General features: G+C 46.1%; 1 protein-coding gene across 1 annotated transcript; it reads left to right on the top strand.

The window, feature by feature from the left end:
- The first annotated feature begins 3,420 nt into the window (after positions 1 to 3,420).
- Positions 3,421 to 13,954, top strand: DDO (D-aspartate oxidase). The gene is given in 5 exon segments (XM_058020588.1): positions 3,421 to 3,681; positions 3,683 to 3,740; positions 8,450 to 8,558; positions 9,363 to 9,539; positions 12,044 to 13,954. Coding segments are annotated over 5 exon segments (1,173 nt in total). The 3' UTR covers positions 12,612 to 13,954.
- Positions 13,955 to 23,462: the final 9,508 nt, after the last annotated feature.

A 23,462-nucleotide genomic window follows, 5' to 3' on the forward strand; every position in this document is an offset into this window, starting at 1 on the left:
TCTTCTGCATGCAACTCCTTCTTAGTCAAAACTCCTTCCAGGCTCTCCCTGACTGGCTAACCCACTCCCTTTTATCCCAGTTACCTTCACTAGCCACAGCTGCAGCCCAATGAAGGACATTGCAGCTGCAGCCCATCAAGATCAACTGGGACCTACCAGGGCAAGGCCTACATACAGATATTGAAGTACAATACAGATATTTACTGGGACTCAAAGGCCACCTCTACTATACACAAGGACTAAAAAGAAAGTAAGAGTATTGACAAAAACTGAGTTTATTCTATCAGGGAAAATTCTAGTCCATGGTGACAATTAGTTACCTCTCACAGGAAGAAAGACTAAAACACATCTATGTTCTGATAGCCCCATAATTTTGTACAAGATTCTGTACTACATGAAGTGTGTCTTTTGGTTACATGGGGGAAGTATGTACTCGTAGGAAAGTTTGTTTGCCCAGAATTTGTGGATTTAATACAATACATTTTAATGGGTTTTTTTAAATGTGTATTTATTATCTGCAATTATGTGCAAGAATAAAGTCAAACACACATTTTTTAATCTTTACATCTTTACCTGATTTAATGAATTTCTACAACCAACTCTTCATTTGGTTCACACTCCCTTAAAGAGGCCTGACTGGTGTTTTGGCATTCCATGGAGATCCTATGGTTTAGGATGGCAAATATCCTGTGTCGTGTCTTTTCCCTGTTTGTCTTTGCAGGTGTAAACCAAGATTTGGGTAATGTGTTAAGTGGTGGCTATGACAAAAGGTGCATTAAAAATGTGACATGTTTTGCATTTCATTTGCAGGAGAAACATGACTCTTTCTTGCCTTTGTTTGTATAAACTCACTGGAGCAGCAGTCCCTCAGACATATTCAGTAATGACAAAAATAGCTGTAGATACTGAAAGATGGGTTTGAGTTACCAGAAGAGAAAGTAGGTGACCACAGGAATGCCAGAACAATGTACTTGTAAGCACGTGGTGTTCAGTGCATGTGAAGACTAACTACAGCTTCCTCAGGCGGGAACTGGAGTGGGCTCAAAGTGCAAGGAAAATAAGAATTGCAGCAATTCATAGCTCTATTGTTATTTGTCCCCTTAAAATGTCTCAGGAGCCTATTTATTCTTCACTTCCCTTAAATCTCTAATTAGTGCAAATGACTCAACTTTCCATGCATATTTTATTTATCTTGTGTTTTCTGATCAAGTTACACTCACTGCTTTGCTGCATCATTTTTGAAGGCTTAATGCATCCTTGCCAGGTGATTTACATTCCTCTCCGAAAGTAACTGGAGTGAATGGTCCAAATAGTTGCTACTAAAGCTGAGAATCAAGCCTGATAGACTGATTTCAAGAGCACTGAGTTCAATCAAGCTGAGAAAAATAAAGCCTAATAAGTATATACTTCATATGGGGAAATATCCTTTTTAGTATGATTGGTATATAAACAGTGATTACAGATTCCAGTTTGTGGACAAAACAATTTCAAAAAATTACTAACCTAGATTTATGAATAATCAGAAGAAATGGGGAATATCTCATTTAGTGAAAAACCCACTCTTCTGTCTCTGCATTCCTGGCTATCATACAAGCCGTGGATACTGCTTGGGTATTTGCTGCAGATAAGTAGGATCCAGCTATGGAATGCTCATAGGCATTCAGTTATTAACACTGCCATAGGAATAAGAACAAAACAGCATCAAGGGGTGATTCTTGTAAAGATGGTCTCCACAGCCTCACTGCCAGTGATGAGATTAAAAAGTGGTTTTGACTGAGGTAATCAGTCAAATGGCAAAACAAGCATCCTAAATGGTTGAGCTCTCTCTCAGTAAATATCTTCACAAAGCTTTTCAAAAGGAATGTCATCACTGCTGGGTTCTTCCTCGTGGACAGAGAATTCCCCCAGAAATAAGAAAATAACATGGGACAACAGCAAAATGAGGCACAGCTGAAACTCCTTGCTGAAATAGTAATTACCATGGACACTGATGCTTGACTTGAACTGGTTAAAGAAGTGGCAGATAAATGGTGCATGCCATTCACAAGATCTGAAATAGGTCAGCACTGCTGTGTTCAGAGAGGTCATTTCTGCCCATTGTTACGGCTCTGTTCAGGATAGCACACAAAGCAAAGGGAATGCTAAGGTAAAAGGAAACACTTCTTAAGCACTGCTCGAGCTGGGTAGGTGGTGTGCTGGGATGCCACTGCCAGTCATGGTTCAGGAAGAGCTCCAAGCACAATCAGAGCTGTGTTTGTTCTGGGCCAGAAGGCTGGCAGTCTCTCCCCAAACAGACAAATCATGACTTGCACTTTACCAAACACAATGTCTTTGTTCACCTTTGCAAAGTACTTTAGCCCATAGAAGATTCTTTTCAATAATATTATTATTAGATTAGGTATCCCAAACCAGCTTGAATTTCTTGCATCTTATTCTCAGGAAGAAACACACTGAGAATTCCCTGAAATATTCAGGCTTGCACAAACATCTGTCACAGAATGTTTTGATCCAAGTCATTCAAATTTGGCAACATTCTAAGCAATAAGCAGTGGAATCTCAGGAGGAGAAGTAGCAGGCAGTTTTTATCTTAGCTGGAACCACAACCTCCGTTTATATTTGTAGATTTCCATATGTGAAAATCCTTTCCAAACCTATTGTAGATACCCTGCAATGACTTAGACCAGTGTTCATTTTACAATACAGCAGGCCCACCAAAAATTTAACTTTTAACCAAGCAAACCATCTGTTCCTCTGCTGCCTTCCCTTAGTCCCCTATTTTCAGAATGCTCAAAAATCAAGCCATACTATAATTTGGGAGAATTGTGCCTAATTCCTGTCACTGTTGAAGGGAAAATCCTTTAAAAAATTATGTATCTCAGAGATCAGTGAAGTGTAGTGTATCATGGCTTTAGTTTTCAGAGTACAGCTAGACTGGGAGGCAAGAACAATCCACAATGTGTGGTGCACGCTGGCGCTGTTCATACAGACACCCTTTGGATGGCTGCTGGTCTGAATTCAAATGGCTAGAGAGAAAAGGCACCTGCTTGGAAGATTCTTTGCAAATGCTGCTCGACAGGGCTGGAGGGGAGGGGTTGGCAAACATCGTCCTGCTGAGAGTGTTGAGGGACGAATGCTCAGGCTGTCAAATATTAGCCAAAATATCCTGCCAACAGCTAGTACCCCGGAGGTAATAAACCGGGGTGTACGGCATGCAATTTCATCCCAGAGCTCCTGCAGAGAGGTTTGTTTTTGACAAACTCGTGTTTTTGTGCTGAAAACAGCCCTGCCTGGCTGCGCTCATTGGGGATTTGCGGTCTGGCAGGAGCCCGCTCGTTCCGCACCGACCTGTGGTGGCTGGAGTTCCCCTCCTGGCCGCTCAGCGCCGTGGCAATCCTCAGGCAGCTCCAAAGCACTCGGGACATGACTGCCTGTGAGGGACGGCAAAGGACAATGTACCCCGGGCAGCACAGCGGGTCCCCTTGGGCCTCCCCCAGACCGAATATCAGGGGGGAAAGTCCTGGCAGGCGGCAGAGAGCCCGGCCCTGGCAGAGGCCGCCGGGCGCTCCGGGAGCGCTGCCAGCGCCGGAGGCGGCCCGAGCCTGGGCCCGGGCACAAACAGCTCCTTCATCCAGCGGGGCGGGAGCCGGGCCCCGGAGCGCCCCGGGACAGGGTGCGGCGGCCTCCGCGCTGCCCGGGACGCCGGCTCTTCCAGGCGGGACCGGGGGCCTCCTCCTCACCAGGTATCGCCTGCTCTCCCCGCTTGGGTTGTTTCCAGACCGTACTTCTAAGTGAAGAAGTAGATGTTGGATGCCGGAGCCCTTCTGCTGCCGAGGGCCGGGAAGCGCCCGCAGTGGCTGCGTGGGGAATTCCCGCGGGCAGATCCCATCTCCCGGAGCCGGGCAGGGAGGGCTCGGCCCACACACCGGGGCGGGAGGGGTGAACCGCCGGGCTTAGCTGGGGGGGGAAGGCCCGGGATCGCAGTGCCCTTCTTCCCCGACCCATGTCGGCCCTGGGGAGCGAGGATCGCAGAGAGGATTGATTTCCTCTCCCGTTTGGGAGGAAAGCGTGTGTAGGTGCTCTTGGTGAAGGCAGCTCTTGCAGGTGGCTGATGGAGGGGTATCCCTACCATCCCTTCGGAGGTGTGTCCCATGCTTGCAAACAATCCGCCTGAAGGAGCAGCTGAGGCCTCCGGGATCCCCTGTGACAGTGGCTCTCTGTGATCACCTGTGAGTCCTGCTTTCTGGCAGCACTACAGTGTGTGCCAAAAGGCTGAGGGGATCCTGAGGAGCCTCTAGAGTCCTTTGTTCGGTGAGGAAAGATCGTCCTCGCCTTTCTCCTGCAGCACTTCCTAAATGCACATCTCACAGGGCAGCCCAAAGAGCAGAAAGGGGACCTGGCCAGAGTCAAAAGGCCAAAATCAGGAGCTCCTCCACAGCAAACACCCAAGAATAAATCAGTCTTTGCTCAGAAAAACCCTTCTCTGGGGTCATGTGAAGGGAAGTAACACCAAGGGTGCTTGTAAACTGGGGAAGTGATAAAACAAAAGTGATCAACAAAAAAAAAAAAAGAAGGGAAAAAGTATTACATGGCCTGCATTGACAGGGACAGTGGGTACAGCTGCCCTGGTGGATGAGGAGCCTCTCCAGAAGCTCAGAAAAGCTTTAGCCTTTGCTCCCCAGTACCAGAGGCTTCACACCATTCAAAACAGTGTTTCAGCACTTACTTATGATGAGAGTCAGTTAAAAAAAAAAAACACACACAAACTAAGCCCTTCAAATATAACAGGTTTTGGTTTTCTTTAGTTACTTCCTGTTCTAACTTTTCTGGTCAACAGTTCAGCTGGGCTTTTTCCACTGTTTATTTGGGTGTGTAAATATGCTTATTTTGGTAGGCCAGCCAGATTGCGACACAAGTTAAGAGCGTCCAGCCTGCTGTGACCGTGGGCTGCAGCTGCAGCTGGCAGTGGATGTGCACATTCATGTATGTGTGTGTGTGTGTGTGTGTGTGTGTGTGTGTGTGTGTGTGTGTGTGTGTGTGCTGGGGAACAGTGTGTTTATCCATACTGGCTATGTTACCCACTGCCAGAGTGATGTTAGAGCTGAAAGTTAGTGGCACTTAGTGGTGACATACAGCTATTTGAAGCAAGAAAGAATAAAGACCCCCTTGTGTCACATGAGGCTGACATTATCTCTTCAGATTTGGGAGTTGGGAGGTGAAGTCACATCACAAAGGATCTCAGTATTTTTAAAACTAATTCGTTCTGGCCTGGGAGAAGCAGGAGGGTCACAGGGACATGAAACCCACATCAGGCAACTGGTGTCCTCCTTGCTGGGGAGTACAGCTCCAGGTAACTCTCTCTGGCTTCTATCCTGTTCTTTGTACACTGTGAAGGGACAGAGAGCTAAACAATATCTGTCACCATTCATGTCCCTCCCCAAGAGCTACTGCAACTGATCTGCTTTTTTAAATGCTGATTTTTGCAAAACACTCAGGCCTGTCTGAGGGGATGAGAAGTGTCAACCCTGCTGGGACTAAGCTGGGCTGCCACATCAGCTAAAAATAGTTTCTCCTTCTCTGCCCTCCACCCAGCAAACTGCAGGCCATGCTGCCAGGGCAGAGCCATAGGTGGGCCTTGCACTCAAAGCAGGATCAGTAGCTCTGCAAAGCCCAAGCTGTGCTTGCTCATACAAGCTGTGTGTAGCCTCTGCTTTGCACCCAGTTAGTTTTTGGCATGAAGGCTTGTTGTGTTCCTGGACTGCAGCAGTAGGTGCAGGAAAAGTGGTGCATTGAACAGGTGCTTGTCATGGTCTTCTGAGCTGTTCTCACTGGCTCCAGCACTGTCAGCAGCCCCTTTCTGCCCTCGCTGGATTTTGCAGCACAGGGATCAGTTGATATCAGACTGGCTCATCCGCAAAAATCCCATCTGAAACTGGGTAGACTTGTGAAACCTGAATCTCCACCAAGCCACAGCTCCCCTTTCTTCCCTAGGGACAGGGAGGTCAGTCAGGAAATTCAATCTCCACCATGGTCCAAGGGCTTCAGCAAAGGAGAGTTGTGAGGGACAACTGAAAGCACATCTCTGGCAGGTGGATAATGTACCCGTTGCATATGTTCCAGGGCAGCTGAAAAAGCAGGGCTGTGCTTGTCCATGGACTGCTGGGAGGCTCACTGGGCACTCTGAGAGCCACACGCCATTTCCACAGCTGCCAGTTCTGAGTGAGAAGGTTTGTTCACAAAGATGTATTTAGATACCTTTCTCAGAACCAGTTTTCCTCAGTAATTACAGAATCATTATCCAGCCCCCCAATTTCTCGTTGCTTACATTCTTCCTTACTTTCCCTTTTCCCTTCCCACAGCATTTTTCCAAACTGGGTTTCTGGGTGTCAGCCATGCAGGCCAGCAGTTCTGCTCCAGGGTCCATTTTCCCCCCTGTACTGTGTCCTCTTCCTCTGCTGTGCAGGCACTTCTGTAGTCAGCTTGTAAAAGAAGATGTGATAATTAACAGAAAGAAACTTCAGCATTGCCCAGAGAGGAAGGAGATGGGTTATAACAACCCTTGGCTGTGATACAGAAGGAATGCAGTGACAGGCAACAGTTCCTGCTGCTCTTTCCCTTCTTACATAGCAGAGACATCAAATTTTAAGTAGTAAAACCTCAGGGGTAAGTGAGAAGCTGTGTGAACAGTTATGAACAAGGATATCATAAATAAACCTGACCTATCATTATTCCAGGTTGTCAGTCTTGCCTAAATTTACATCAAAGATGCCAAAAGCCACAGGAAGATGGTAAATCAGCCTGTCATTGTGAAGTGCAGGCACTGGTTTCCAGTAAAAGTTCTCAGAGAGCAATTAGTGAGGCTGGATTTCTAGTCACTGGTAAGCAAGCCCCATAGGAGAAACCAGAACCATCAAGGCACACAACTGAAGGTCTGTCTCGCTCAGCCTCCTCTCCAAGAGTGAATATTGTAGCTATTCCAGGAAAAAATTAGTCATAGGCAGAAGGGATCCTCCCCCTACATCCTTGGTCAGATTTGGGCAGTAACCTATTGAAGGGGTGCCTGACCCAGCAGGAGCACCCCTACTCACCTGTTCAAAGCTGCTGAAGGATTTATCACCTCTGAGGTTGCCCAGTCTCTCTCTCCTGGGCCCATTTAGTCCTGGCTTTGGGGAGTTTGCAGGGTGCATGGAGCTGCATGGTTCCGTTCTTCTTGGTGCCTTCACCAGTGTGAGACCTGAGCTGGCCATGGCCAGGAACACAGGCTGGCACTTCACTGGGATGGGCAACCAGGTGACTGTCTACCAAGAGCTGTGTGCCACTCCTCAGGACAGGTGCCAGCTCCAAAACTTGCCCAGGACAGGGGAAATAGAGACACTGCGCTTCCTGGAGAAGCAGTCAGCAGGTGAGGAGTGGAGTGGAGCCCAGGACATAAAGCAAGTTATAAAGTAATGCAGAGAGAGGCAGAAATACAGGCCCTTGGAGCAGCAGGACTGGCTGGCACCTGGGGGCTGCCATGTGCTGCTGAGAGAGCATGGCAGCCTTGGATCCCCACAAATCTGTCCCAGGTGGCGAGTCACGCTGGCAGTACAAGGACCAAGAATGGATTGGAGACCTCCAGTGAGATTTGCTTCCACTGCCCAGGCAGTGATAGCCCTCACTGCTGGAGATCCCAATGTTCAAGTAACCTTTTGGCCTAACAAGCTTAAAAAAAGCCAATTTCTCCAGAGGTCTGTGCCTTTTGCACCTGACACAATAGAAAACTTGATGAGTGCCTTACTCCATCAGATTTTATTGAGGAAACCTTCTCCAAACCAGCCCAAGCCCTAGTGGTGCACGTGCAGATCTGCTGAGGATGAGGTAGTGGCTGCTGCCTAAGGACTTTTCAAAACTTTTTTGTCATACCAAAAGCTGATTTTTTAAACCTAGCCACAGTCCTGGTTGTGTGCAGCAGTTAATTAGTTGTTGGGGAGGGATTATGTTACATCTCATGTGGGTATTTCATAGCCTGACACTCACCCTGGATGATAGTGATGTGTGATATGTTATTTCCAAATGCAGGTAGGAACCTCTCTCCTCTCTCTGCATCCTGGAGATGGCCTCACCCAAGGTTGCAGTGGTGGGTGCAGGAGTCATCGGCCTGTCCACAGCACTGTGCATCACAGAGACTTGTCCCAGCTGCTCTGTGACAGTCCTTTCAGACCAGTTCAGCCCCAACACAACGAGTGATGTGGCAGCTGGGATGCTCATCCCTCATATCTACCCAGGTTCGTTCAATTCAGGGCAGCACTGCCCATGGCACCTCATGCAGCTCTGTGCAGCAGTGCATAGAGGCTCAGGAATAAAAGGTGCCTTCACCTGTGTTCCCTGTCTGTCCCATATCCTTGACGCTCATTTGAATGCTTCTCCTCTTTGCATTATTCCTCTCTGCATGTTTGGTTTTGTTCACATGCAGACACACCAATCCACAGGCAGAAGCAGTGGTTCCAAGAGACCTTCACTTACCTTTTTGCCATCAGCAACTCAGCCGAGGCATCAGAGGCTGGCATTCACCTGGTCTCTGGGTAAGAACAGCCCCTGGAGCAGCCTTTGGTGCATTTGTGCTGTGTTCTGGAGCAGGTTTTCTTTGCTGGATTCAGGGGTATTCCCTTCAAGGAATAGCTTTTATGTCTATATTCCCAAGAAACTGCATTGTAGCTGCTCACATATGATGTATTTTTAGGCAAAATTCAGGAACAGGTGTGCACAGAAAACCCACTCAAGTGCGACCAGCACCAAATCTCTTTTAATAACTATTGTTTTCCGTACTGTCACCAACTAGTTGTTTGCAGCAGGGATCATCTCCAGAGGGATGGGACTGCAGGATCCTCCAGCTTCAGCAACTGAGTACAGGGATTCTACTGGGGGATGTGTGAGTTGGGCGTGTTTTATGCTGCCTATTATGTACTGAGGAATTTGCCTCTTAGGAGTATTGAGACTGAGCACTCTGTAGCTTTGTGGATACCCAAGGAATGGTGAACAGGTGTGCAAGTGGCCCCACCAGGTCCTGCCAGGTGTCTGCAGTTGTGGTGGGGACACTGTATGAGGGCACTGTGTACGTACACCATCACTGGAAGGGCTCTCTGCAGTTTATTTACCCTGGTGTGCCATCCTCACACTCAGCTGTGCTGACCTTCTGCCTGTTTGCCCAGACAGAAGGTATTGCAGGAGCAAGCAGCATTTTTTCCCCATTTCTGTTAGCCCTTCAGAGCTGCACTGATAGGGGGAAAGAGATTCTGAGCTCCTGGGCTTGTTCTAAGATTGCCATGACACATAACATGGCAGAGTAATAACAGTGAAGTTTTCCAGATTTTTCTCTGTCTTTTTAGTTGGCAGGTCTTTAAAAGCCCTCCTAAGGAGGAGTTACCTTTCTGGTCAGATATTGTGCTGGGATTTCGACCAATGTCCGAAGCAGAACTCCAGAAGTTCCCGCAGCACCGATTTGGTCAGGCCTTTACAACCCTGAAATGTGACTGCCCACCCTACCTGCTGTGGCTGGAGAAAAGGTAGGGTTTGCTGCAGGCTGGGCATGCTGGGGGAAACCCTGGCAGAGGGACTGGTGACAAGACAGGGTTTCCTTGAGAGCCTTAGATTTGAACAAAACTGGGAAAAGGCTGTCTCTCATTGCAGAAAATGTAAGAAGCTCTTGCTTGGGGAGAAGCACGGGAAATAAATACAGAACTTTTCTGAAATGTGGAAGGCCCTATTTGTGCAATGTTCACTTTCTCCCAGTGTGTCTGTACAGTGGGGCTTGCAGTGTGAGCGACCCTAGGCATAGGGCCAATGTAGCCACTGGGGCCGTGCTTGGCCAGCCAGACCTTGAAGGTACATCAGGAGCCTGCCACGTCCTGAGAAAACATTTGGCCGCTCCATATTTGCCAAACTTCCCAGATAGTAACCCTCTATTTTTGAAGATGCATCCAGTGCCTGTGAGAATAAGCACATCTAGGAAGGTGTCTTATTGTGAAGACTTTGCTCTTATGAAGTAGCTGGACCAATTCATCTCAAATTTGTTCAACAATTGGAGTAATTTCTTAATCCATTTAGACAAAAAAAACCCCAAAGTGTTAAATACCATCATCTTGTAACATATTTCTTGAAAAAGTTTGCCAGCATAAGATGGGTGATGGCTTCAGAGTTCATGCCTGGATTGACATCAAAGTTAGAAAATCTGCCGATTTCCAAATTTTTAAGTTTCCCCCCCAATACCTCAATTTTGGAGAACCTTATGAGAGACAGGATGCAGATCTAAAAGGGCTTTGACACCCTGGGACATACTGGGGTAAGTATTTAGTCCAAATAAGTACCTCCAAAGTGAGCAAGTGGCTGTATCCGCTTGAGAGAAAGAGACAGGCTGCAAGCTGATTTGGGGTTAAGTAAAGAGATGTGTACTGACACCAAGGTACAAATTGCCAGCTCAGCTGGTTACTTGGATGCCTTTCATCACACTGCAAAATGTGAAAAAGCATTTCTTGTAGCAGCCAAGCGGGCTGGGAGTTCTCCTGTGGCACCAGTGCCATGTGAGGTCTGTGCCATCTACTTGGTACACATGATCTGTCATGTTTCATTGCCTTACTGAAGCAAATTTCTGCTGCAGGACCGCTAAGTTGTACAACCCATTTAGTATCTGCCATGTGATTTCTGCTCCCTCCTTATTCCTGCTGTAGTCTTCTTATTTCTCAAAGGATGTAGTCTAATGAGATGATCAAGCTCCTTTTTTTTTCTCTTCTCCCTGGTGATGACAAGTGAGAGAATATTAAACATGTAACTAATTCTCAAACCCCTAGTGACCTGAACAGTATTTATAGACCATTCTCCTGGCAATCCACAAGGAAAATTTTTGTTGTGCCCACCTTGCTTGGCCAAAAATAGACTTCAGGAATTTTTTCCTGCTTACTTGCCTGAATTCAGGAGTTTTCAGGAGGTTTTTTCATTGGTGTATTTTTTATGGCGTGTTGACAGAGTCCCAGTTACAACTCTTAGGAGCTCTTCCTGCAAGTTGCCCAGTCACAGCTGCTGTGTGAGAGCTCCCCTGTTCTTCATAGACACCCTCAGTGTCCTGCTCCATCAGGCCCCAGAGCATCAACTATGCCCTGGATTCTTGGCTCACTCACTGCTTTGTGGGAAACCACTGCCTTCATAGTAGAGTTGATGACTTTGCCACCTTCTAGAATATTGCAGAGGATGGGATTTTCCACTTAGTGCATCACAGACCTGTCTCCTGACTTGCTTACTAAAACCCCCAGCAAAAACCCCCTGCAATGGGATCCAGCTGACAGCATGCAGGGACTCCAATTCATACCAGTGATTTTCCACAGGGAAGGGCTTCAAAATTCAGGCAAGTTCAGGGAGGATTTGGCATGAAATTGAGCTCAAAAATGAATTTCAAGAAGAGGTGACTTTCACTGAAGAGCAGACATGTATGTATAGTGCTCTGAGCTGTCCTGGGTGACTGCTGGCGGCTGCTCCAGAAGGTTCTGGGCACCCTGGGGGTCCTGTGCCACACTTGCCCAGCCTTAGTGTGGATATTAGGGCTTGGCACATGGCATTAGATGGCTATGTAGCTCAGGAGGTGAGTTGGGAATGAGTGTGGCAGCATATAACAGGCACATTGAAAGGAGTGTAGGACAATAGCTCTGCCACTAGCGTGAGCAAGTTGGTAAATAAATCTGTTGTTTCCCAGCTTGCTTGGGCTGTTAAATCTTGATACTGCTACAGAAATGAATCAGACCATGAAGACCTGACCGTTTGCGTAGGGTCTGATGCCAGACCCTTCTCTAAAACTGCTCGACTTGCTCTACTTTTTCCAGCCCCAGCAGGCTAGATACTTCTGATCAAAGCAGATAAATCACAAACAGAACCCCCATGGCATTTTCTTTGCTTTTTGTCCTATCTATTGTTTGGTTTTGATCAGTATGTAAAGGCAAAGGCAATCTATCTCATTTGCTTAATGTTCATCATAATTACGTATGGGTTTCTTTTCTGCCTCACTTCTGGAGTCTTTTTGCAGGTTGAAAGCAACTGGCACCCAGATGTACACCAGGAAAGTGGCAGACTTGTGGGAGCTGCACAGAGAATATGACATCGTTGTCAACTGCACAGGCATGGGAGCCCACCAGCTGGTGGGGGACGAGCAGCTCTTCCCTGTCAGGGGACAAGTACTCAAGGTTCACGCTCCTTGGGTGACACAGTTCATCCGGGATGGAGATGGCTTAACTTACATCTACCCAGGGATACACAGAGTGACCCTGGGGGGAACCAGGGAAAAGGGGAGCTGGAGTCTCTCCCCTGATGCTGGCACTACTAGAGACATCTTTGACAGATGCTGCTCCCTTGAGCCCTCACTGCAGGGAGCTCAGGATATCGAGGTGAAGGTGGGCCTGAGGCCATCCAGGCAGTCTGTGAGAGTGCAGAGAGAGGTTTTGAGCCAAGGAGGAATTAAGCTCCCAGTGGTCCACAACTATGGGCATGGGGCAGGTGGCTTTTCAGTGCACAGGGGCACAGCCAAAGAGGCTGCTCTCCTGGTGGAAGAGTGCATTTCTGCTCTGCAAGCCTCCTCATCAAGGGCTAAGCTTTGAATCCCAGAGGCTCCTTTTCCATTTACAGCTAGTGCTGAATTTCCTAGCAGCAGCTTGAACTTTAGGTCCATTACTGTATAGAAGGGAGCTAAGTCAACATCTTGTTCCAGTGCAGATACTCAGTGGTATCTGTAACCACCTTGGAAAGGCATGATGTGTTGATCCATGTATTAGCCCAGCTGATCATCTCCTCCATCTGCCCTGGGCATTTATCTTAGTCTCATGTGAAGAAGACAAGATACATAAATACTCTTCACATAACAGGGATCAGATTGCTGCAATATAATACAAATAACATCAATTTAGCATTTCTGCACCTGCATCTAAAGAGTGTCAGATGCAGTAGGCTCAGATTCAGTAAAAATAGTAAAAAAGGTCTCCTCTTGTACCAAATTTAATCTAGAGTTGCCCTTGCTTCTGCCGCCTTGCTGACAAATTTTATCATTGTCTCTAGGATTTAAAAGGCAAAGAAAACCCCATGCAGTGCTGCACTGCAGTGCTGCATTACATGCTCCAGGTCAGCTCTTATAGAAAGCAGTGTTAGGTCACTGTCACACACAGTGACCAGGCAAGTGTGATTTTAAGAGCAGGTCTGTAATACCCATCGCTGTATTTGCTCATATTGCACCTCAGGGAACTTAAAGTTTCTGCTAATATTGGCCCACATGAGCTCCAGTTTTGTGTGTCTTTTCTCATGCTAGTTTGCAAATCTGTTTTTTCCCTTCAAGGCCCTCAGATTTTGCTCTCAAACACCAGTGATTTCCCCCCCGGCCCCTCCCCTCCTCCCCCACATGACATTGATATGGCCTTTGTTCTACTGAAGAGGATTTCTCAGAGTGGGCTGGGGAATACAGCATCCCTTTTCTACTTCACAACAACACTGTCTGATTTCCTTGCAACAGCTGATAGGAATAAATTGGAGACAAACCAACAAGGATTCTAACACCATCATTGGTTTTGTAGAAGAGCCATTTAAGACTGGGTAAACACTCTAAAGAAAAATGTGTCTGTAACTGGACCAGGAGCGAGCTCCTGTGCTGTAAGAAAGCTGAGTCCTCTGCTCACTCCATGGCAGAGGCTCTGCTGGGCTTTACACTCTCCTCAGCAATTCAAACCCTTTGATGTGTCTGAAGATAATCACTCCCCAAAACTGGATCTTACCACCAAAGTACAAGTCTGACTCTTAGTGATTAAATGACTCATTAAATCTTTAATGGCTCATTTGAGAGTGTTATCATCCATTTTTGTCTAGCTTTTTTGTCCATAGAATTACAAAACCATTCAAAATCCTTCAATAATTCCAGTGATTAAAATTAACGGATAAATAAAGTTCTAATAATGGAGCAAAGGTCACTTCTGTAGTGTTTCCTTTCATAAGCAAGGGATTTTCTTTCATTTGGGATGGCCTGACAGGGCCAAGAAAGGCCACACTCAACTACCAACTCCTGCTGTTCTCAGGGGGGATGAGGACAGTTATCATTTGCAAGGGACAGCGGTCAGAAGAAACATCACTAAATTAAATTATGGGTCAATAAGCGCCTGGGACCAGCCTAAGCCAGCCCTGCCTTCAACAGGACTGAAGAAGAATGAAAAAGAGAATCCTCATTTTCTCAGCTCTGAAAGCTAATTTTGCACTCCCCCCTTTGTCCCCCCCCATTTGTCCTTTCCAGTGGTATGAGAGGGCAGAGCTGCTGCTTTTGGCAGCAGTGTTGGCGTAGGGCTTGACAAACTGCAGCTTTGTCCTCAGCTAACACAGAACATAAAAATACATGGAAAAAGAATATAAGAATGGACTCTTTTTCTTAATCTTTATTTTAAGCTTTATAATAGCAAACAGTGTAGCTTGTTCTGGAGCAAGAAATGCTACTAATGCTGATAGGGTGATTATAGTCCCATAAGAAATCAAAGCTGTGCTTGTGCACTTCTCTGCAGGGTGATGGGGTTTCTTCTAATCTACTTCTAAAAATTGTCTGTTTGATACAGTGTCAAAAACAGGTTTGGCTGCAAAGCTTATCCTCTGCTCATAGCCAGCAGGGAGGACAGCCACTTCAGGTCTAGGGTCTTCTTCATCTGAGGAGTAGCTCAGTGTTTCAGATGATTTATCTTCCACAAAGTTGTTGACTTGCTTCTAAAACCATTTATGGTGCTTCTATACTCCCCAACATCCTGTGGAAACAGGTTCTGTAAAGGGAGAAACTTCTTTGTCCAGGAGCAGAGCTTGTTGCCTTCATTTTTGTCTTGAACCTAAAAACATAATTTGATGCCCCTTTCTTGCATGTTATGAGAGGTGGTGACTCCATGTCCCATTTGAGTTTATAGAGCTCCACCATACACTCTCTCAGACTCTTCTTTCCCACCTTGAAGAATCTTGGTTTACGTAGTACATAATTGCCTCACTTTCACAAGCCCCGATCCTCATGGGGTTATCTGTTGGAGAAGACAGCACAGTGAAGCATAAGCAATCCAGAAGGTTCCTTCTCCAAGTGATAGAGCAGCCAACAAGGCAAGGTCCTATGCTGGACCCTGTTCTTATCAACCTGGACCCTGTTCTTGTCAACAAGGAGGGGCTGGTGTCCCAAGTGAAGATATTTCTCAGGGGCCAGTACTGAGGCTGGTGCTGTTAAAAATCTTTGTCTGTAATGGACAGTGGGAGTGAGTGCACCCTCAGCAAGTTTGCCAATGACACCAGGCTGTGTGGTGCAGTGGACACACTGGGGGGAAGGGATGTCATCCGGAGGGACCTTGGCAGGCTTGAGAGGTGGGACTGTCTTTAACTGTCTTGCACTTGGCCTTGTTAAACCTTGTCATGTTCAACAAGGCCAAGTGCAAGGTCCTGTGTCTGGACTGGGGCAATCCCAAACACAAATACAGGCTGTGTGGTGAATGGACTGAGAGCAGCCCTGAGGAAAAGGACCTGGGGGTGTTGGTTGAGGAGAAGCTCAACATGACCTGGCAATGTGTGCTCAAAGCCCAGGAAGCCAACTGTATCCTTGTCTACATGGAAGCAGAGTGACCAGCAGGTTGAGGAGGTTGATTCTGCCCCTCTGCTCTGCTCTTGTGAGACCCCACCTCAAGTGCTGCATCCAGCCCTGGAGACCCCAACATAAGAAGAATATGCACCTGCTGGAGGGAGTCCAGAGGAAATAATGAAGATGATCAGAGGGCTGGAGAACCTCTCCTATGTATGTAGGCTGAGAGAGCTGGGGTTGTTCAGCCTGGAGAGGAAACAGCTCTGGAGAGCCCTTACAGCGCCTCCCAGTACCTAAAGGGGGCTTACAAGAGAGTTGGAGAGAGACTTTTTGGAAGGGCATGTAGTAACAGGAAAGGCTTTAAAATGAAAGAGGGTGGATTTAGATTAGCAAAAAATTCTTCACTGTGGGGGTGGTGAGGCCCTGGCATAGGTTGTCTAGAGATGTGTATGCCTTATACCTGGAAGCATCCAAGGCCAAATTAAATGGGGCTTTAAGCAACCTGGTCTAGTAGAAGGTGAACCTGCCCATGCCAAGGGATGGAACTAGATGATCTTTAATGTCCCTTCCAAACCAAACCATTCCATAACTCTATGACCCCTCTTCACTTCATAATATATTAAAATGCTTTCTAGTAATTAGTAAGCATTTAAGTGGCAACCAGATACCTGTCCTGAGTAGTACTAAGTGTTTCAGAGGCTGTGGCTGGGTAGTGAGGCAGTCTTCCTCCCAGATCAGCCAGGTGTTTTTCTCTGCTGTTGGCTATACTGATTTTCAACTGCTGTTACTTTGTGCAAACTCATGAGATGGCTTTTGCAACTCCTTTAGGCAGTTTGCATTTTACTGCCTTGAACAGTACCACCTTAAACTGGTACCACCAGCAGATCAGTCATTTGCCTGACCTGATAGGTCTGTGGATGAACACTGGCCCTACATGATCGCTCTAGGATGCAATTGGCAGCTTCTCTCCTCTGTGAAGAATGGGTGATTTACCCTTACCTTGTCTCTCTGTCCTGTATGCAGTTGCTGACTCATGAGAGGATCTTCCCTTTTACCCTGTGCCAGATTAGCTTCTTAATGGGTCCTTGGTGACAGATGTTAAAGGCTTTCCAGCAGTTGAGCAGATCACAGTGAGCTGATTGCTCTCATCTGCAGCTTCACAGTTTCCTCTGAAGCTGTCAGAGGGTGGTGGAGCACAGCTTCATAGGCTCTCACTGCAAAGCTCTGCCAATTCTCCCCTGTTAGTCTGTCTCTCCTTGCAACTATTCTGTTACTATGGCTTTTGCTGTTTGCCTGCCACAGGTGTCAGATTTAATGGCTTGCATTTCTCTAGATCCCTTTCAGCACTTAAAAGAAAAGAGCATCAATTGCCATCCTTTTTCTTTGGCTTTTTTAAGTAAAAGCTTATACACTGGCTCTTATAGTGCAATAATTTCCATTAGCATTCCTTAAAAACCCACAAGCAAGTAACATCTGCTTTTCATGAATTTGCTACTATCCGTTGCATTTGTTTGTTCCAAAGCCTCATCTAATGACCCTTCAATCTGAGGCAGCTTCCCTGCATTATCCCTTTAACAAATGGTTCTGCTATGGGAATTTCACTAATCTTCTCTGTGCTGAACACAGACACAAGTAATCTGTTTAGCTGTTGTGTTAGGATGTGTTTCCTCTCAAACTCCTTTGCCACCTTGATCATCTGCTGACTGCACACTCTGGTCACCTGCAGAACCCTCCAGCAGGCTCCCTGCTCCTGCTGGGATAGAGGAGGCTCCTGCTGGGATAGAGGAGGCTTTTTGTCTCAAAATAGTTTTTTAGTCTTCCTTTCTGTTTCTGCTTTTAATTTGACAGAGTTCATGTCCTTTTCCTAATTTGGAGGGGATCTATTTTGGTTCTTTCCCATGTAATTTTTATCATGCTGTTACAAGACCCAGTAGTTATCTTCCTTCTGGAATATGTCTGATGTTTCTGACTTGTAATTATAATGAGGTCAAAATGGCACCTTTAAACAAATGTAGTCATGATTCTCTGCTCCTCTCTTCCTCTTCACCAGTTTCTAGCTTGAAATTCTTTTTAAAACCTTACTCATTCTCACAGAGGTTTTCTCCCTGGTTAAAGTCATCCCACAAAAAGATTGGGCATTCTATTCAGAAACCTCATCTTTTCGTTCCAAAAGCTTTCAATTTGCCAAGAATATGCCCTAATATTTTGGGAATAACTGAACATCCTTCTGTTATGCTTCCCTGGGCATGGAAATTTTAAATAATCTAAAATATATCCTAGATCCATAGTGATGCTGCCCTGTGCCAGCTGTGCACCTGCCCACAAAAGGGAGTCACACTATTTCAGAGCCTTCAGGCCAGCTCACTGCTGCTGACTGCTTTCAGGCAATTGAAGTTTGTTGAGATGAGTCCTGGCTGGCTTCAGCTGCCCAGCCCCAGGTGTTGGTCTCCAGCAATATCTCATCAGCCATCCCTGAGTTTCTGCTCCTCACCCAAGACTCATGCCAGGAGCTGAAGCAAAGCTGCAGCCTCTGTTGCCTCTCCAGCTCCAGCTGAAGCTGAGCCAGCAGCTGAGGAATTTTCAAACCTCTGTTTTGATCCTAAATCTGTCTGTGCTGCCGCATCAGCTCTGTAGATTTCATCTGGAATCACAGAACAAGTGTCAGAGAAACACTCACACGTGGGAGAGGATTAAGAGTGGAAGGCTCATTAAACCTCCCTGACTTCCTCGTGCTGATGAAAGGTGTCCTGAAAGAAAGACTTCTCTGTCACCTGGGCAAAGCATTTTATCCCTCTGCTGTTCCTTAAGCCTATGCGTGTCTGGACATAAGTTATCCAAACTGTGCTTGAGTATTTCCTTCTTATCCACACTTTCTGATCTACACTGAAGAGGCACCCCTGGCAGATGGCAACCAATCTGGCACACTCACATGGAACTTCAAAGGTGTAATTGTGGTATAGAAAGAGAACGATTATATTTTGAGATATTTTTATCAATCCTTGCAATTCCAGAGAGCACATGGGATGTGTGATGGATTTTAGAGCTTGAGAACAAAATAATAGTTTTCTGCAACAGGAAATTTTGTTGATTTTCCTCACAGAAACAATGCCATAAAGTCATATTTCTTGATAGAGGCTTTTGCTTCTGTTTAAAACAAATTTCTGGAAAATACAGGAAAATTGGCATTCGCCATTCATTACCATTCTCTTCCAGTCAAGGACTATTTGAGCTAAACTGCAAATTCTTTAGGATTAAATGTAGCAATTAGAGATAACATCATGGAGTGGACCAAGATTTTTGTTGTTTTCACAGCAATCAAGTGACTATTGTTACATTGTCCGCTGCTCTAATCTATCCTGCTCTATTCCCTACTTTCCACCAGAGGGAGATATTGGATCAAGCAGTTGCTGAAAAAAACCTCGCACCATCTCAGAGCAAATGCAGTGATGCTTAATTCAGTGGAAATCTGGGTGCCTGTCGGGCTCCTACATACCTACAGGGCTTGGGGAATTTGGGTGCTTCAGCAGAGCTTTGAAAAGGATCGTAGATCCTTTATGGATTTATGGAGAACATTTAAAAGAAGTACAATAAATGTGAAGGTAGCAGCATACCAGAAGTGGTTGTTAATAAAAAACCCCAAGAAACAAAAAAACCAACCAAATAATCATAATATTAATCCTAGGTAAAGCTGCTGCTACAGCAGCATGTCACAGAGTTTTTCCCCCACCAGAAGGCTGGAGAGGAAACCATTGTCTTGGATAGCCAAGTGTCCTCAGTTCCTCATGTTGTGGGTTCTTGGGGTCCCCCAGCCTGTCAAGTAATGCCTGGGTTGGACATCCTGTGGGGCAGTCCCTGTGGGGCTGCATCCTGGTCCATGTGTCCACTGGCTCCCGACCAGGCTCCTGGTGAGCCCAGACACCATTCTGCGTGCTCAGGTTATTAGAAATTACTGCTGCTTCAAGATCTGAAATGGACTGGTTTGTTCCTGTGAATTTCCCCCTCATGTCTATTTTTCTCAATGAAGAAGTAAAAATTACATATTTTGGAGAAGGAGAAGCAGGCATGAGTCAAAAGCCAGGCTTACTAAGAAAGGGAGGTGCTGGTGAGAAAAGAAGGGGGGAAGAAATTTTCTGAAAGTGAGCAATTTCATACAAATGGTTTTGTATTTTTTGTATTCTTTTACATTTTCCAAAAGTAAAAGTAGTTTCAAGGGAATATTTTTCCTGTGTTTTGCTTTCATCCTTTGAGACTGTGTTACACCACTGTCAGCAGCCAGCACTAGGGGAGCACTGCCCCACATCACTTTGCTCCTGTTAATGTCCACTAACCACCATAAGGCCAATATATTTCTCACACAGTGAGAGACATGTACCATGTGCATCACGTGCTGTGCTCTCACCATTGTCGCATCTCCCACTTTTAGATTCAGCTTCTCCAAAGTCCCAGTCAACCAGTGGATATCTAAGCCTGACATTAGCCTTTCCTTCAATTTGCAAGCCAAACAGAGGAGGGGAGGTTTGTTTATTTTCTGTGTCATCAGACAATTAATCTACTGAGCCAGCTGTTGGTGTTTCAGAAGCACCTGTGTGTGAGCCTTCAGTCAGCATTTTGGCTAAAACAAACTTCTGAAAAACAACCCTTCCCTTAGGGAACACAGTAGAGCCATGGAGGGAGCTTCCCTGTCACACAAATGAGTGGTTTAGATTGCTTAAAGGATCACCATCAAATATATTAGTGAAAACAAACTTTAATACAAATGTAAAAGTCAAGCAAAGCCCGATATATAATATATCATTTATATATATTATCCATGCAATATTAAAGGCTTATTCTAATACTGCATGGATAATACATATAAAGAATAACCAATTAGAATCAATTTAGAGTGATTTATATTGAGGCCAGGGATGTAAAAAGGGGTAAGGAAGGAAAGGTTAGGGAAGACACTCTGGTGGGTCATGAGATTCAGAGTGAGCTCCCTTGCTTGCTAGACTGCTTCTCAGAGAGGTGCCCACACATGGCTGGATCCTATCTCAGACTCATACAGGGTCAATTGTTTATGCTCAAAGGATCTAGAAGCACTTAAATGTTAGATTAGCCAAGGATCAACTACAAACAGTAATAACTGTTAAGGATTCAAGATAGTAACATGCATACTATATTTGCTAGAGGATGCCCAGGTGAATACACACCCCCAGATATGTGTGTGCAAACATACAAAGGTAATGCACACACAGGCACAGATACGTAATGTATAAGTGCAAAGGTATATGTACTAAAACATTTCCCTTGAGAATCAGTGAAACACTCATATCTAATGTCTTTTTGGCATTTCTTAATGGGGTGAGGTGGGGTGTTGAGCCTCAAGTATTGGGAAATCATTCCAGGTTCTGTTGCCAGGTGACACTTCTCTGAATTTCACAAACTTGAGAGTTTGGGCACTCTGAGAGGCATCCCACACAGAGAAATACTGATACAGCCCACTGCTGTCCAGAAGAGCTCAGAGTCTGTCTTAGGACCACTGGCTTTAGGGCCATGAGATGGATGGCTTAAGCCACTGATCTATTTTCATCCTGGCTGCAATCTGGGTATTACTGGAATTTATGAAATTCCAGTGAGGATGGTACTGTTCCACTTGAGCTACTTTTCAGATAAGGAACATTCCAGGGCTGTCAGGGGTGACTGATTATTCCTGCTGTCATCTTCCACCTTGATAAGGCAGCAGGAATTCCTGGTACGGTCAGTACCGCCCCCCACCTTCGCTTTCCAAGAGTTCCCAGTATGCTTCACCACCAATCTCTTGTGGAAAGGCCTGAGCAGGCCAGAGGAGAGGGGGGGAGGAATGAACCACTCACACTTGCTTCCCTCCTTGCCAAACAAGAACATGGTTGGGCTTCAAGGAGATGAAGCCTCTCCTCTGCACAGACCTTGCAGCCTGGTGAGTCAATTGATTTCTTGGTCAGTGGGAAAGCTGGTCTCCTGTGAGCATATGAAAAAATGGATTTGGGCTTCTCACGTCCCATGTTGCTGTGACTACAAGAAGAGCAATCCCACTTTAATGTGTGCTTCCAATAAAAAAGCTCAAAGGGTATTTTTGAAATAAAGAAGAAGAGGCAGCTGAACTTCAGGGAAAGACTTCAAGAAACAACCCACTTCTCTACCTTCTCTACAGAGGTAAAGCCCCTGAGAAGCACTGGCTACCCTGCTTCTGAAAATCCCTCTATAATCCTGGGTGGGCACCTTTTTTTCTGTGTGGTGAGTGTATCTGCACAGTGTCAGCACTCCAGGAATAATCACAGGACGAATTGACTCAGAGATTTTCAGCAGGATAATTGCCTCAAACAGAAGGATAAATAGCTTTTTCTGGCATTTAATGGGCCTCTTAAGTGAAGGGCAATAAACTCTGTGCGAACAGCTGTTTTCCCTCTTTTTCATCCTTTTGCATCTCATCCATAATTATGCACTAAAATGTTCTTGTCTGGGTTGCTGAGAGCAATCTTGTTGCTGTTTGTCTTTACAGTGTAAGGCTGAGCACTTCAGCGCAAAGATTGAGTAAAAAACCCTGGATTCCTAAAGGCTCCTGCCACTATATATCAGTGATCATCTTTACTTTGCATTAAGCCTGAGGGAGAAGTGAGAAGTTAAGGGGAAAATTTGTCTCTTCTAGTTGCTGCTCTGCATGTCCCAGTGTTGGGGTGTCCCCCTGCAGGTCTTGGTGTCCTGGGCTCCAGCTAGGAGGTTCCTTTGCTTGCCTGGCTTCTGGCACTGACCCAGCTACAGTTCAGGAGAAGCTACGGCTTCACTTTTGCCTTGCAGGGGAGGTAAGTGTCCTGTGAGACACTCCTCCCCACTCTGTGCTGGCTGGACCATGGGGAGATAGCACAGCAGGCTTTCCTCTGTAGCTCGTGGCTCTGCCTCCAGCCTTGCCGACAGGAGAGTAGGAGGCACAAAGCAAGCCCTGCAAAAAAGCCTTTATGCTTTCAGAAACATGTACTTTATCTGCTGATAGAGTACAGAGAAACGACCTTGTTCCTGAGGAAATTCAATACATTCTGGCAAAGGGATCTCCTCCTAACAAGGAGCCCGGGAGCAAGCCAGGAGCTAGGGCACAGCCACAAGCATTATCCTTGCTGAGAGTTCCTCACTGGAAGCAATGCCAGTAGAGGTGCCTGCATTGTCACAAACCCACTCTGTCCTTCCCAGTGCATCTTTGAAACCTCAGATTGGCCTTTGCTCCCCACATCCAGAGCTGAGGAAGGAGGCAGACACGCTGCAAGGAGGCACATGCTGGAAGGATGAGCCCTGTGGTAGCACCTAACCTACATACAAACTCTTGGCTGAGGAGGTTATTCCACTTGGATCAATAGCAGTGTCTCTGCATCATTGATGCTGCTCCACATGACATTGAGGGCAAACTGCTTGGAAAAGAGCCTGCGGGAAGAACACCGAGTTTTATCCTCACCGTCTGCTCCCAGACAGGCTGCTCAGCTGCAGGGGAGCTGTGGGATCTTTTCTGCTGAGGGCAGACCATTTCTCTCCTCCTTGTTAGACTGTATCTAAGACTTCCAAATGCAACCAGATGGAGGAGAGGACTGGCTGACCACATGGTAATAGCTCAGAAAAACAACCTTTTTGTTACAGATAAAAACTGAATTTTAAAATGTCCTGAAAAATGAGATGCTTTCCAGACACGTGGATGAGACCTTTATTATAGGTGGATGCATATTATTAAACTGGCCTGCATACTGGTCCTGAACATTTTGGAAAGCCTCCTATCCTAGGAAATCTTCTTTTCATCCATTAGGTCTCAAGGATGCTGCCAACCACTCCCAGCTTTTATTGTTTCCTATCGCCTTTAATGATGCATAAATTGTACGGACAC

Source organism: Melospiza georgiana, chromosome 3 (genome assembly GCF_028018845.1).
Source record: "Melospiza georgiana isolate bMelGeo1 chromosome 3, bMelGeo1.pri, whole genome shotgun sequence".
Lineage (NCBI taxonomy): Eukaryota > Metazoa > Chordata > Aves > Passeriformes > Passerellidae > Melospiza > Melospiza georgiana.